The 15248-nt window shown below is 44.0% G+C and overlaps 1 protein-coding gene across 3 annotated transcripts in view; it reads left to right on the forward strand.

Annotated features, from left to right (window-relative positions):
- Window positions 1–15248, forward strand: part of OLFM3 (olfactomedin 3) — a 162966-nt gene that overhangs the window by 117349 nt on the left and 30369 nt on the right. For all 3 annotated transcript variants that reach the window (XM_083620493.1, XM_083620492.1, XM_083620494.1), the window contains exon 2: window positions 9674–9820. In XM_083620493.1, coding sequence (XP_083476619.1) covers window positions 9674–9820 — 147 coding nt within the window. The remainder of the gene's footprint in view (window positions 1–9673; window positions 9821–15248) is intronic.

Consider the following 15248-nt stretch of genomic DNA (forward strand, 5'->3'; position numbering starts at 1 on the left):
GTAATAATAATAATAATAATAATAATAATAATAATAATAATAATAATAATAATTTTATACCCTGCACATCTGGGTGGCTTGAGGCAGCTGAGTTGCACAGTCCCCCTTTCACCTGCTGCTAGTCAGAGTACAGGGGTCTTGCAGCCGATTCCTTTCTCTCTGGTGATATTTCATACATGACATGGCAGCAAACCCAGGGTTGCCACCAAACATGCACTCAGCAGGCACCTGCAGCCAAACAAGGCTCCCTGATTGACGCGCCTGCATGTTCCAAACTTTTTTTTTATTGCATTCACACATTACTTTTGTGGGTGTACATATCAAACAACAATGTCTTCCGTGCACCTTTTGAAAATGTCACACGTGAGGTGGCTTTGAGGGTGGGGTAGGGTCTCTACTTACCTGCTCAACTGCTGTGTATGAGCATGCTTCCAAAACAGCGCTTGCTCAGAATTTGTTTTCTTGCCAATGTGACTGTAAAGTACAGACAAGGTTCCTGGCAGAACTTCAGAAGCTAAAAGGGTGCTGAGCAGGAAACCCAGCTTCTAGTAGCCAGGGGTGGCAACCTGTGTGTTCCTTCTCTCTGTGGCTAGCAGAACCATAATCAGTTCCGCAAAATAGTACTCATCACCACCATTATTTACACCACCACATCGGGACTTTTGGATGACTTAAATATAACACCGCTGAAAGCAAAATGGAGGCAGGCCCCAAATCACAGTCTTACCACAGCACCATTTGGCTACTAACTGATATATTTGTGTAACCTGCACCATTTGCAATTCCCAAATGTGAACACAGTCCACTGTACATTTACGGTGGCCTTCCACCGGCTTGAGAAAGTTCCTTCCTTTACTGCTTGCCTATAGTTAAAGCTATGGTTTTCCCAGTAGTGATGTATGGAAGTAAGAGCTGGACCATAAAGAAGGCTGATCACCGAAGAATTGATGCTTTTGAATTATGGTGCTGGAGGAGACTCTTGAGAGTCCCATGGACTGCAAGAAGATCAAACCTATCCATTCTGAAGGAAATCAGCCCTGAGTGCTCACTGGAAGGACAGATTGTGAAGCTGAGGCTCCAGTACTTTGGCCACCTCATGAGAAGAGAAGACTCCCTGGAAAAGACCCTGATGTTGGGAAAGATGGAGGGCACAAGGAGAAGGGGACAACAGAGGACGAGATGGTTGGACAGTGTTCTCGAAGCTACCAACATGAGTTTGACCAAATTGCGGGAGGCAGCAGAAGACAGGAGTGCCTGGCATGCTCTGGTCCATGGGGTCACAAAGAGTCGGACACGACTAAACGACTAAACAACAACAATAGCAAAGGACTACAAAACCCTAGCAGGGAGGAGGAGCTGTGGGATTGTCAAGTATTTGATAGGCAGTAGCAGCCCAAGGTGTTTTACTACTCTAGGCAAAGAAGTTGCCTCTCTTCCATTCCATGTGCAAAAGCCAACCATACTGGCAGCTGAGTCCTTTCAATGCTGTAAATGGGGAAACATATTCCCCTGCACCTGATGGCACCAAGCTAGCTTAGTGGGAAAGCTGCATGGCTCATACACCTCTGTAGTACAACCTGTGCTCTGCTGCTCTGTACACCTCTGCATCTTCCACCTGAGGCAGCTACCTCATTTCTGCCTAATGATAGGGCCGGTTGCCCAGCCACCATAGATGACCACTGGGCTGCATGTGACTTGGTAGGTTGTCCAGACCTGCAACAGTGTCTTCTTACTGCAAGACGTCAGCTTTAATATACCAGGAGGTAACAGAATGGAGATGTCACTGGCCCACATTTTATTTATGTTACAAACAGTTGTAGCTTTGATAAGCTGGGCTTATTCCAGCTTCCAATGCTTCTAGCTATTCAAAACCCATCAAAATTGGTCCCTTTGGCTCTGTTTTGTTTTGCTTTTATTGTTCTTGTTATACCACATGCCCTCCGCCATAACAATAATAAACACAATGGATAAAAGAGCATTGTGGACTTCATATAATTCAGCACTAAACCTTTTTTCCAGAAAGCCCTAAGGCAAGTCTTTCCACGGACCTTTCCAAATAATAAATACACCTTTCTTATTCCTTTTTTATGGAGGATCCAGACATCTTTCTTTGAGGCTGCACTTTTCTGTGGTGGGAGTGTTGCACTTGCCCAGCCTTTGTGCTGAAGTATTTTGTTACTGGGAAACTGCAGCTTTTCTTGCTCCAGAAAATGCATTTTGAGTTAATGTGATTGTCGTGTGTGCTATGGTTTGAATCCCCCTTTGCATTGTGTATTTAAAAAAAAAATTGTGACAAAATAGATTGTATTTGTTACCTTTTCAGCATTTGAATTATTTTTAGAAAATTATAAGTCAATCTTATTTTTTAATGTCTTAGGTAAAGCCCTGAAACAAAATGTTGTTTCTGTTCAGGGTTCCAGGCACTTCAGTCCAGTCTGCCTGAGAGGATTTGGGTTGGGGTAGACACATTAGTACTCAGTCATAGCTAAAAAGGTAAAGGTACCCCTGCCCGTACGGGCCAGTCTTGACAGACTCTAGCATTGTGCGCTCATCTCACTCTATAGGCCGGGAGCCAGCGCTGTCCGCAGACACTTCCGGGTCATGTGGCCAGCGTGACAAGCTGCATCTGGCGAGCCAGCGCAGCACACGGAACGCCGTTTACCTTCCCGCTGGTAAGCGGTCCCTATTTATCTACTTGCACCCGGGGGTGCTTTCGAACTGCTAGGTTGGCAGGCGCTGGGACCGAACGACGGGAACGCACCCCACCGAGGGGATATGCAATCAGCAAGTCCTAGGCGCTGAGGTTTTACCCACAGCGCCACCCGCTACTACAGATTTAATAAGACAGTATTATCCATTCTGACCTGTTTTTGTCACAATTAGCACCGTTTCCATTCCACTGCAGTTCGGTTTCTACCAAACACTATGTTATAGGTCTCAATGTCTGCTATTCAATGTAAGTTGCGTGTCGAGGTCCCCAATACACCCCAAAGGAAAACACAATTGACACTTAATTTTTGTTTAATTTTTTTGGCATGATTTTGGCCACAACTTTATTCAAATACAGCAATGTGAGTGGTTGCTTAGGCATTGGTAGCACTAACTGCCCCCGCACGGGGACAGCTCTGACATTCGCACCCCCCCCCCCGCGAAGTCAGGAAGGGTAAGTCACCTGGGGAGAGAGACGGGACTGGGAACCATGCCTCACCTCTCCCCAGCATGCTCCCAGGGGCTTGCGGGGCCCTAGCCCCTTGCCAGGGGGTTTCAGACAAAAGCATGGGTGAGCCCCTGGGTTCCTTTAACGGTAAAACCCTTCAGCAGCAGCAGCAGCATTTTGGAGGGGCAGGCACAGCCGAATCCATACCCCTCCAGCAACCAATTCCAGACCATGCCTAACCGCAAACCTTACAAGTTGTGATGATTTGCTACGCGGTAGGCGAAAACCAAGTGGTACACACTAATCAGCCAAATGGCAAAATTCCTACCGGGCCCCTGCCCCAAAGCAGACGACCCCATGACAGGCAATAGCAAGGTCAAGCAAACAGCCTAACATTAGGGAAGGGAGGGCGGGTGATCCGAAGCACGCAGCGAAAGAGGACGTCCGTTGCTGCGTGCCTTGTATTTAACAAATAGGGCTGTCAATCACTAAATGGCAACATGTAATTTTCCCCAGTAACAGCCCACCCCTGCTTACGAGTTGGCCAAACCATCTGCCCAGAAACAGCAAGGTGTCTTGGAATCCCCAACCGCAACACGTGCTCTCCATGATGGAGAACACGCTTTACATAACTATTTACATGACTTATGTGACTTACATTCATTTCAATGTAAAAAAGTGTCAGGACACCGTAAAAAAAAAAGTTACTAATTATGCCCTATTTGCAGACTTGAAACAACAGTGTGAACAAATACCCACTGTATTCACTTGACTGATTTCTGTTCCTGACTATTGCTGTAAGTTGCAGCCATTTCTGCTTCCTTTTCCATTTTTGGCAGAATTTTCCGACATCTGTAATAACTAAATTAAAATCTTTGATTTCTCCATCTTTGGCAGGTCTCACTTCCCTTCCCTGGGGACCTATAAAAATAGCTTTACATTGTGACCAGGAAATGACCAATTCAGACAATGAGATTGTTCTCTCCACCTTTAAATATCTATGTCTCTTCCTCTGTCCTCCTTTTCTAAGCAGCCTATTCCATTTCCACCTAGTTTTCTGTTTTTCCTCTCTCAGCAGTATGGCAGAATTCCATGGACAGTGAGGGTGCTCGATCCTCATGGCGCTGTTTTTGGGGATCCCCAATTCCCTGGGTTGTTTTTTTCTTAAAAAGAAAAAAGTACTTCTGCAAACAAGGTTAACCCAAGTCTGCTGATACCTCCCTTCTGTGTATGGCTCTTGCCATTTTGGCTACATAAGCAATAGCTTAAGGACGAAATGCCAATAAATGAAAATTATTCTGTGTATAAGCTGTTCTTTCAATCAGAAGGTCGGCAGTTGAAATCTGCGCAACGCAGTGAGCTCCGGTTGCTCTGTCCCAGCTCCTGCCAACCTAGCAGTTCGAAAGCATACCAGTGCAAGTAGATAAATAGGTACCACTGTGGCAGGAAAGTAAACAGTGTTTCCGTGCACTCTGGTTTCCGTCACGGTGTTCCATTGCTCCAGAAGCGGTTTAGTCATGCTGGCCACATGACCCGGAAAGCTGTCTGTGGACAAATGCCATCTCCCTCGGCCTGAAAGTGAGATGAGCACCGCACCCCATAGTCACCTTTGACTGGACTTAACCATCCAGGGTCCTTTACCTTTTACCTTTTACCTTTTACCTTTTACCTTACTTTCAGTTATTCTAATGTTTTAAGTTAGTAGTTTAGATGGTTACTTCAACGGGCCTAGAATTATGTGTATGTATAGGATTGTTCTGAAAGGACGCTGATATATTCATTTTATTAATTTCCCAGCTTTCTTCCAAGGAGTCCATAGTCCTACACCCCTCTTCCACTTTTGGGTCACACAGTGGGCTTCAGGGCTGAATGGGAAGAGCACTCTGTGCAGTTCTGTGCTGTGGAAGCACCAGTTCATTCATTCATTTATTGCATTTATATATTGCCTTTCTGCCAAGGCAGTTTAGAATTTTAAAGAACTTAGACAAATGCTTTAACTTGTAAAGCTGGCTAGGTGGGGAGGGTACAGTCGATCTGGATAAGGTCCTGATGTCTTCAGCTGCCTTCCTCACTCTCTTCATCCTCCTCACAGGGCAGATGGTGTTGGTTGGCCCTCAAATATATTTGTTGTCAGTTTGACCATTCTCTTTAATATGCACCTGGTACAATGTACAGAAAATACTGAAGTGTGTGTGTGTGTGTGTGTGTGTGTGTGTGTGTGTGTAGTTTAGTAGGCCCATCCACGCCATATACACGAATCAGGGAAGGGGTGGACTAACATGGCACATTGCAAGCTGTTAGGTTTGTGTTCAGGGGGGAGCAATTCATAACCAGGACTTCAAAATCCTTCCTTTATTGTAACTGAAGGAAAAGTTCCACCTGAAAGCTACAAGCAGAAGAGAAGTACAGGAAACCAGTTAGGTTATCTATATATATAAAAAGACTGACTTAACCCATTGGTTCATACACACCTGTTCTTGAAGTAGGCACAGGTCCCTAATTTGTGGAATTCATTCTCCACAGAGTTGTACAGTGGTACCTCAGGTTACATACGCTTCAGGTTGCAGACTCCGCTAACCCAGAAATAGTACCTCGGGTTAAGAACTTTGCTTCAGGATGAGAACAGAAATTGTGCTCCAGTGGCGCGGCAGCAGTGGGAGGCCCCATTACCTAAAGTGGTGCTTCAGGTTAAGAACAGTTTCAGGTTAAGAACGAATTAAGTACTTAACCCAAGGTACCACTGTATATGGCACCTTCATTAGAGGTATGCTGAAGATGCACCTTTTAACATTGGCTGTTGACACCTGGGATATGTATTTTAGGAGCCACCCTTTTTCCTTGGTTGTAATTGTCAGTATGTATATTCTTGATTTGTGTCATATGTCCAGCACCCATGGATGTCCACAAAGCACTGAATGCCTGAGTAGAGCTTGAACGTGTTGCCTGCTCCTCTTCCTCCCCTCCACCTATAAAGTAAGGACAGAGCACATCCTTAGAGGACCTATTGGCTTTGCATATGGGTAGGAATTGGGTGGTAAAGCCCAACGCTGGTGTAATGGACTGTGGCATTTCAGACTGGAGGTAAAGGATGCCAATTTTGCATGTTCCCTCATGTAAAAGCTCCTTACAAGTAGATAACTAGCACATCAGGAAGGAGGAGCTTGTCTCTCCCTCCAACTCCTGTTCTAGTTTTCTGCTTGCAGTGAGAGAGTTTGGTTTTAATTGTAGAGGGACATTAAAAGATGTTGTTATCACCACAGTCCAGAGTCGTTCCATCTGTTCCACTGCCACTAGGATTCTACCCTCACTTTCTGCTGCCTCTGCATATCCAGTCTAGGTGAGACATTTTAATTTGACACTGACTTTCTTAAAACCAGCGTGCTTCCCAGATCTATTTTCAGCTCTGCTAATGACTAGTCTGCTTTGCAATATCTACTCTCTACCTCACAAAGTCCTCTGAGGCTTGAAAGGTTTTGGAGGTAGAAAAATGCCTTGCAGTCTTGTTTCTTCATATTTCTGCGATGATTTTTTAAAAAAATTATTAACTCTCTTGCATCTCGTTCAAAGCCTTGTGTCTGGGGAGGGCTGCATGAGATTAACCCTAGAGAAAAGCCAAGCAGTGTGAAATCTAATAATTGTAGACATGTATACCTTTCTTCTTTTCGTTTTTCAAAACAAAAGATGTCAGTGCTATCTTTTTCCTAAAACAATTAAAACATAACTGTATATCTGTGCTAGAAATACTGTACTGTGTCACTTAAAAGCTAACTTCTAGCCCAATGCATGCTTTCTCTATTGTGTCTTGGGTGTGTTGAATGGTTTTGTCTAATGCTTTTATTAGGCAATTTGTTTTGGGTCTGGGCTGTGCTGTCACTTTTGTGTCTGTGGACAGTTGGTAGTTGCGAAGGCTGCAACTTAGTCTGCATTTCTTGTATGTCCAGGAGTGATGCCAAAGTTACCAGAGTATAATCCATCAGTAGTTAACGTGGTAACATCACAGAAGAAGACACTTGTGAGGTTGTGGTTCCTCTTCTGCAGTTAGAAAAACATCACACCTTGCATCTTGTGTGGGCATGACTGTCAATCACAGGTCAAAGTCTGGATCAGCTTTGCATGACATGCATGGCCAGCCATTCATTTTATTTTATTCTTTATTTATTGTCAGCTTTGCACTCCGCCTTTCAGCAGACAAGCTCCTTTGGCCAAGCTGAAGTAAAGTGCTGATCCAGCCATCATTCCACTTGGGGTAAATTGTGCTCTGCAAACGTATGCAGCAAAACAGGTGTTTAGTGTCCAAATCCTTGCACAGATATTCACATAGTGGAACACGCAACCCATCCAATGAAAAACTGCCCTGTTCACCATGGCTCCATCCCCAGGGTCAAAATCAGTATGAAGATGTTGGGATTTGTGTGTTCCCAGCTGCGAGCTAGCAGCACATTGTTTACATCATGTGATACATCTGATGTTACTGAGCGTGAGACAGGATGTCCTACGCTGTTCTCAGGGTTGTGCTCCAAGTGTAACTTGAGACCTTCCTGTTGTTGCTGCAGAGGAAGCAGTGAGCTGTACGGAGGCTGAGAGGGCAGACATGTTTTGCACTAGCTTGTGTACAGGATACAGTCTGTGGAATAAAGTAGAATGAGTTAGACTACTTTCAGACTGTTTCTTTCTTCTGCTGAGATGCAAGGGGAAAGTGAGTGTGCATCTCTCAAAAGGGAGGTGTCGCTTATCACCGGTCTCCCTGGACTGAACGAAGACCGGAGAGAGGCCTCACAGCCTGGGGAGAGGAGTCAGCCTTTCCCGAGGGGGGCGCTCGCCAACAGAAGCATGATTACTAACACAATTAAAGTCAGGTCTGCTTTGGTCCTTAGTGAGCAGTGAGAGGAGAAACAGTAACCTCTCATATCCTAACCCACATAAGCAGGCTATAAGTAAGCCTTGTGCATTTGTATATCCTTTGCTGGATCAGGACCTCTGCCCTTTTTGAAAAGAAATTAAAAAGGCACAAAGGGTGAATTGTTTCATTTTCCTTTTATAGCTGTTGGGGTGTAGGTATTTTAGAGATTTCCGTTCCATATGAAAGCTTCGTAGCTCTGCTCTTGTAGGTCATCTATGGTCATCTGGTTCCTCTGACGGAAGTAAGGAGACACCACAGCTTGGTGGGAGAATAAATGCTTTGCAAACACAAGGTCCCAGCTTCAGCCCTGCCAGCCACAGCACTAATGAGGCACAAGAAGCACAACTGGTGCCTCTTTGCCATGCCTCTGACATCAGAACATCCTCTTGCTGAATGCAGCAAAGTACCCACTAAGTCAGGGCTGTCCAATAGGTCGATACAACTTTGGGTCTTCCTACCCCCAAAAAAGCTCAACAACTTTGGTCAATCTAATGGGTAGATCACTACCAGTTTTTTTATAGTGGGAGTAGATCGCAGTCTCTTGGGAGCTGGACATGCCTGCTCTAAGTGAATGTAGCTGAACAGCCAATGGGTGTACTAACATAAGACTGAGGCATCATCTGTTCCCTCCATACATATTCACCGACCACATGGAGGGATTGATCTGAAAAGGGACATAGAGATGGCACCAACTGCAACTGTAGTATATCATCGGCACACATCTTTCCTAGCGTAAATTGCCATTTCTGGAAAAGATGAGATTAGGCTATACTTTGCTGTACTTTTTTCAATGCGTGCTAGAAACCTTTTTGTTCAAGCAAGCCAACCCTGCTATGGTAAAGCTGGTGTGTATTTTGATATAATTTATAATGTATAAATTTTAAACCGCTGGCTTTACTTTTTTGAATTTTTTAGGTCAACCTGTTTTTAAACTGCTGATTTTTGTCTATAATTTTATGCAAACTACTTAAGAGATTTTGTGCAATGGAACACTGTACAGATTCGATTTAATAAATAAATACCATATTTTTTGCTCTATAAGATGCACTTTTTCCCTCCTAAAAAGTAAGGGGAAATGTGTGTGCATCTTATGGAGCAAATGCAGGCTGCGCAGCTATCCCAGAAGCCAGAACAGTGGGGGAGCCTTCATCCCGCTGCCCTGAAGTGGCTGTACATCCATCCCAGAAGCCAGAACAGCGAGAGGGATCGCTGAGCTCCCTCTCACTGTTCTAGCTTCTGGCTTAGCCACGCTCTGTCCCTTCCCCTACCTCCCGCAAAAGCCAGCAAGAGCCGCTCTCCCTTTAAAGAGCCGCGTGGACAGGCTGCCCTTCTCCCTCCTCGGGGAAAAGCCTACAAGCGCCGCACACACACTCCACGCAGCTCATGAAAGGGAGCACTGAGCAGAGCCTGGGATGCATACAGGCTCTGCTCAGCGCTCCCTTTAAAGAATATTTTTTTCTTGCATTCCCCCTCTAAAAACTAGGTGCGTCTTATGGTCAGGTGCATCCTATGGAGCAAAAAATACAGCAAATGGTCATCTGCAAATGAAACCCCATTTCTCTTTCTCTCCGTTCTGTGCTTGTTTATTATAGTGTCCCATTGTTTCTTGTTCACAGACTCAAATCAGCCCCAAAGAAGGCTGGCAAGTCTATAGTTCTGCCCAAGACCCAGATGGAAGATGTATTTGCACTGTGGTTGCTCCAGAACAAAACCTTTGCTCCAGAGATGCCAAAAGCAAGCAGCTTAGACAACTACTGGAAAAGGTGAGTATGGTCACCAGATAACCTTCATTTTGCCTATTAAGATGCTCATGGAAATATGTTCTTTCCCTCGCTTTTAAATAATATTTTTATTTTCCATTTTAAAAGTTATCGACATCCACTTTCTCTTCTTAATGTTAAACAACACAGGGCAATGAGCACCTGACACAGAGGGTGACAATACGTAGCAAACATACTACAGACAAAGTCTGCCCATAATTTCTGCAAAAGCAGCATTTGTGTTTCCCCACGAATTGCAATTAGTGCTGCTGACAATGTCCCAAATAAGTGTTTTGTGAAAAAGAGCTTCTGTGGGCAACAAAAAAAGAACTTTTTAATAATCACTGTAATCTCTTTTGTAGATTTGCAATTTATATTGTAATTTTGTGTGCCATGCTGAAAACAGAAATTGTTGCGCTAGATAATAAAGAGTTCTAAAGATAATCAGGCATTAGTGGCCAGTTTTCCAATTTTAGCTTTTAATAATCTAAAGACAAATGGTGATACTCAGTGCTACATAATTGCCACAGCCAACTTAGTAATTCCCAAACTGAATGCCATGAAAGAACTGCTGTGAGAAATGAATTTATAATGAAGCACCCATTCAACTTCATAGTGACATCTTGCCTGCCATATCTTTGACTGATTCACTAGACCTTGTTTGCTTCCAGTCAACTACATCTCTGCCTACGGTGGTGTTTGAGGTCATTCAATCCTTACGGGTGTGGAAAGAACTCAACCCCGGACACCACTGTTGTTTGGCTCAGATGCCTGTCTTATTACTGATGTCAGGGAGTTGTCCAGCTGCAGTCAGAATTGTCCACAATTTGCCACGTGAAAAGGTAGCAACCCTATGACCTTTCTGTAATACCTCTTTACAAGTCAAAAGTCCTTGTTTTGGTGGCTAGTGTCTACACTCAGGAAATGAGAAACCCTTGTCAATTCAGCTTAAAGAAATGCTCTTGAAATAGCCTACACGCGGGTGGCGCTGTGGGTTAAACCACAGAGCCTAGGACTTGCCGATCAGAAGGTGGGCGGTTTGAATCCCCGCGACAGGGTGAGCTCCCGTTGCTCGGTCCCTGCTCCTGCCAACCTAGCAGTTCAAAAGCACATCCAAGTGCAAGTAGATAAATAGGTACCCCTCCGGCGGGAAGGTAAACGGCGTTTCCGTGCGCTGCTCTGATTCACCAGAAGTGGCTTAGTCATGCTGGCCACATGACCTGGAAGCTGTATGCCGGCTCCCTTGGCCCATAGAGCGAGATGAGCGCCGCAACCCCAGAGTCGGTCACGACTGGACCTAATGGTCAGGGGTACCTTTACCTTTACCTAACGTGGTAGGCTATCCCTGTTGAAGATCTGGAATCTGATATTTTTGAACTGTTTCTGCAGGTTTTTTAAGGTTTCTCTTTCATACACCAAATTAATAAGATTATGGGTAGGAGTGGCAGTAAATTTATGCAGAATAAAGAGAGTGGCCTACTACCAACAAACAAATGATCAAATGAATGAATGAATGCAGTGTTTGTTTTCATGTGATACATCAAAGCATGGAATCCTTCTCTCCACAGTAGAGTTTCTCCACAGAGAAACCCACAACTGGCTCCAGAGATAAGGTGTGATTCAAGGCTAGTCATCAATTGTGCAGTAATCAAGTGCAGAAAAGTAGGCAAGGGATCCATATGTGTGGACCAGTTCTAAGAAATCACAACATGAGGGCAAACCAGGAGAAAGGCAATATTCCACATCAATAGGCACACATAGCCATAAGGCTTTTAAAAACAGCTGGGTTGTCGTGCTGCTGTTCCTCGAAGTTTCAGATGTTACATTGGCTCAGGCATTGTGAAATAAAAGCAAACTGTCTTCCAGAATAAAAGAATTCATGAGCACGGTGGTGGAGGGTGAGGTTATAGACTTCAGTTTTAAAATAATAAGGGAATATTTGTGTAGCTGCTCCTGTTCCAGGTTTGTTTGTTAACAGACAAAGGGACCATGCCATTTACACTCTTGCACTAAAATGCTCTCAATGCTTTCCGGCAATTTCGCAGCACTGATGTTTTCCATATCCGTAGCTATAAACCGCATCCTTGATAGACAACCTATTGAAGTAAAGGAGATCACTTCCAGAATAACAAAAGCATAATATGGGGGCTTCTGAATCTACCTCACCCAGTATTTCCTGTTGGTAGAGTAGCCAGTCAAACATCTCTAGGCTGCTTCTCTGGAAAGGCAGAAAGGCAACAGTGCTTCACCATTATTTGTCTCCCAGAAACTAGTTCTCAGAGCTGTTCAGCCTCTGGCCATGTAGTTTTTCTTGGCTCTGCCCTCCAGTTCAGTAAGACTCTTCTTGGTAAGTGACTTCATCTTTGTGAAATCGGAAGGACACTGCAATTTGTATATGGAGCCCAAAGAGCCTGTGCCTCCACCCCCTTTATTAAGAACTCAACAAGAAGATCCACTGAAACTGTGATATCTTTTTGCGTAATCGTCAATTCTATTTATGTTACGTATAAGGTAGCTAAATTCCTTGTCTCTTTAATATAAATGTGGAAGCAGATGGTAAAGTGAGAACTTCTTTTTTTGGTTCTTCGGTAAATTCATCCATATCTTTTTAATGCATATTATTCGAGTGTAACAAATTATATTGGTCTGTGACTGTAATCAATACAGTTTTTAAAGGATTAACTGCCCATTAGTTAAAACCTGACCTTTTCTCCATGAATTTGTCGAGTCCAGACATTAAATCAAATTGTAGTGTGTTTTGTGATTTTTGCCATAAGCCCCACCCTTGCCACAGCTCTTGCTTAGAAAACCCAAAATATTCTGCACAAACTCAGACTGCTCCTGTATTTTTATGAACGTGTGCAGCAGTGGCAAAAAAAACCCCCAACCCTCCCCTTTTCAACGATATAATTTGGCACTCCTCACAATAAACATACTCACTTGCTCTTGCTCTTCATTGACTTTTCTTGCTCTCAGTGACAACATCATGTAGGCAAATCTGATTGGTTACTTAGCCATGTGACATTATCCTATTCACTGTGTGATCCCAGATTGTGAGGAATCAATTGTGTGACTAATCTAGGAAGTAGGCAGAAGGAACGGCATGGGAAACTAAATGGCACCAAAGTAGTGGCAGCAATGATGGGAAACAGTGGGTTTTATTCAACTAAATTTTACTCAAAGTAGGCCCATTGGAATTAATGCTCCTTAAGATCAGGGGGGTAGAATAATGCCTACTACTCAGTTTTTCTGAACAATATTCAGAAAAATACTATTCACACAATCAGTGTTTCTGGAACTATTTCTTCCCCATAGTATTTTCAGCCACAAAAGCAAATCTGAATGATATTGAGTACAGCCCTAATAAAATTATTTTAATTTAATCACATTGAGTATGCAAGGAATTTCCCTTTTATGTCGCATTGAATCTTCTTACAGATTCAGATTAACAACAACTCTAGCAAAACAAACAGCCCTAGTTTTGTCACAGTTCTAAGGGGTGTTTTATTTGCTTGACTTGCATAGCGACAAGGATAATAAAAGTTGTGGATTTGCTATTATCACTGGCAGTTTCTCAAAAAGCGCTAAGAGCTAGATAAGTAGCAAATCTGCATTTTGATGAAATACCAGCTTTGCAGTCTTTTTCAACTAGGAGCAGAGTTACAGAAGATTAAGTAATCACAAATCCATAGCATTGTTTTCTCTGCATCTGTGGGAACTTCTGACCCAACCTATCCCTCAGGGCTGAGTTGGTTTACAAATTTAAAAGTTTAAAGTACGCCTTGCTGCATCAGTTCAGAGGTCCACCCACTCTAGGCTGGTCATTTAAGCAGCACCAAAAATGAGGAAATGCATTACCAAAGAAGAAGGCACCCACCTGCATACAATTTGCACATGGATTCATTGCTATAACTTAAACAGAAATAACATATACCTTACCCCAATGGAGAAGACTGTGACTGGGTGAGCTGTGTGCTTGCTCAGTCCTGCTGTCCTATGGGGCATGGGTGGTGCTGTGGTCTAAACCACTGAGCCTCTTGGGCCTGCTGATCAGAAGGTCGGTGGTTCGAATCCCCATAACAGGGTGAGCTCCTGTCACTCTGATCCCAGCTCCTGCCAACCTCGCAGATCGAAAGCATGCCGGTGCAAGTAGATAAATAGGTACCGCTGCAGCGGGAACATAAACAGCGTTTCCGTGCGCTCTGGTTTCTGCCATGGAGTTCCGTTGCACCAGAAGCAGTTAAGTCATGCTGGCCACATGACTCATAAAGCTGTCTGTGGACAAACATTGGCTCCCTCAGCCTGAAAGTGTGATGAGCACCACAACCCCATAGTCGCCTTTGACTGGACTTAACCATCCAGGGGTCCTTTTGTGGGATGTAATCCACTGGGAGCAGTCAAGTACAACATTACCTGTTTTGCTAGAGTGGTCATGCAGGGAATGTTAGTCCAGCCAGTCGAAACTTCCTGTTCCTCCTGACCTGGAGCATCCTTCCTTGCATGTGACTAGTAGGTGGGTGTGACCTTTCCAGACCTTGGGAAAGGCCAAGTCACTCAGCCACCTCCCTCTCTTCGGTCTTCTTTTTCATCCTGCCAAATTCCTGATTCACCTGGACTGGACTGCTGCAAGCCAGCAGTCTCCCAGGTTATCTCCCATATGGGGTAAACCTGTTTGTACAGCCTAAAGTTTGCCTTCAGGGATCACACTATGTTCTGCCTGTTACGTCTTTATTCTTTTAGGAGGGATCAAAGGGGTCTTACCAGGAATAATAAAACATACCTCAATCTGGGCAAGTCAGATTGAATTGTTTGTTGTCTTAAAAGTCTCACACAAGCCTACAACCGGTTTTCTGCTGCAAAGGGGGGGGGAGTGAAGAAACTTCCTAGCGCAAGTTAGGAAGCATATTAATAATCAATATATCCTCTCTTGCCACCCTCAACATTCCCACACCTTTACCTTTCTTTACCTTTACCTGCTGTCCAGCTTCTAATTGCTGGTGACCATCTGCATCTTGTTCCAACACTGAAAGATGCCACTGGAAGCTCACAATCAGACTATGAAAGTATTCCAAGGTATAATGCTTTTCAATATGGAGCTTCCTCCATTTGTGAAGATGAAGCCAGGGAGTCAGTTGGCAAAGGTTGGAACTAAAGCACCATGGACAGACTTCCATGTGGGCACCATGGCTCTCCACTCTGCAGTTTACACCACAACAATTCACTCTTGAATACGATACAGTACGATACGATAATCTTTATTGTCATTGTCCCATACAGAACAACGAAATTGAAAAAATCTACATCGGATATTCAAAAACCAACAAGCCTACTATCCCAGCTATCCCAGCCTGGTTAACCCCCTAAAAACTCTGATACCCCGTAATTAAATACAATATACTCCCATACAGACTACCTTACACTGCGTTTAAAA

Source organism: Podarcis filfolensis, assembly GCF_964270895.1.
Source record: "Podarcis filfolensis genome assembly, chromosome: 6".
In the NCBI taxonomy this organism is placed as follows: Eukaryota; Metazoa; Chordata; class Lepidosauria; order Squamata; family Lacertidae; genus Podarcis; species Podarcis filfolensis.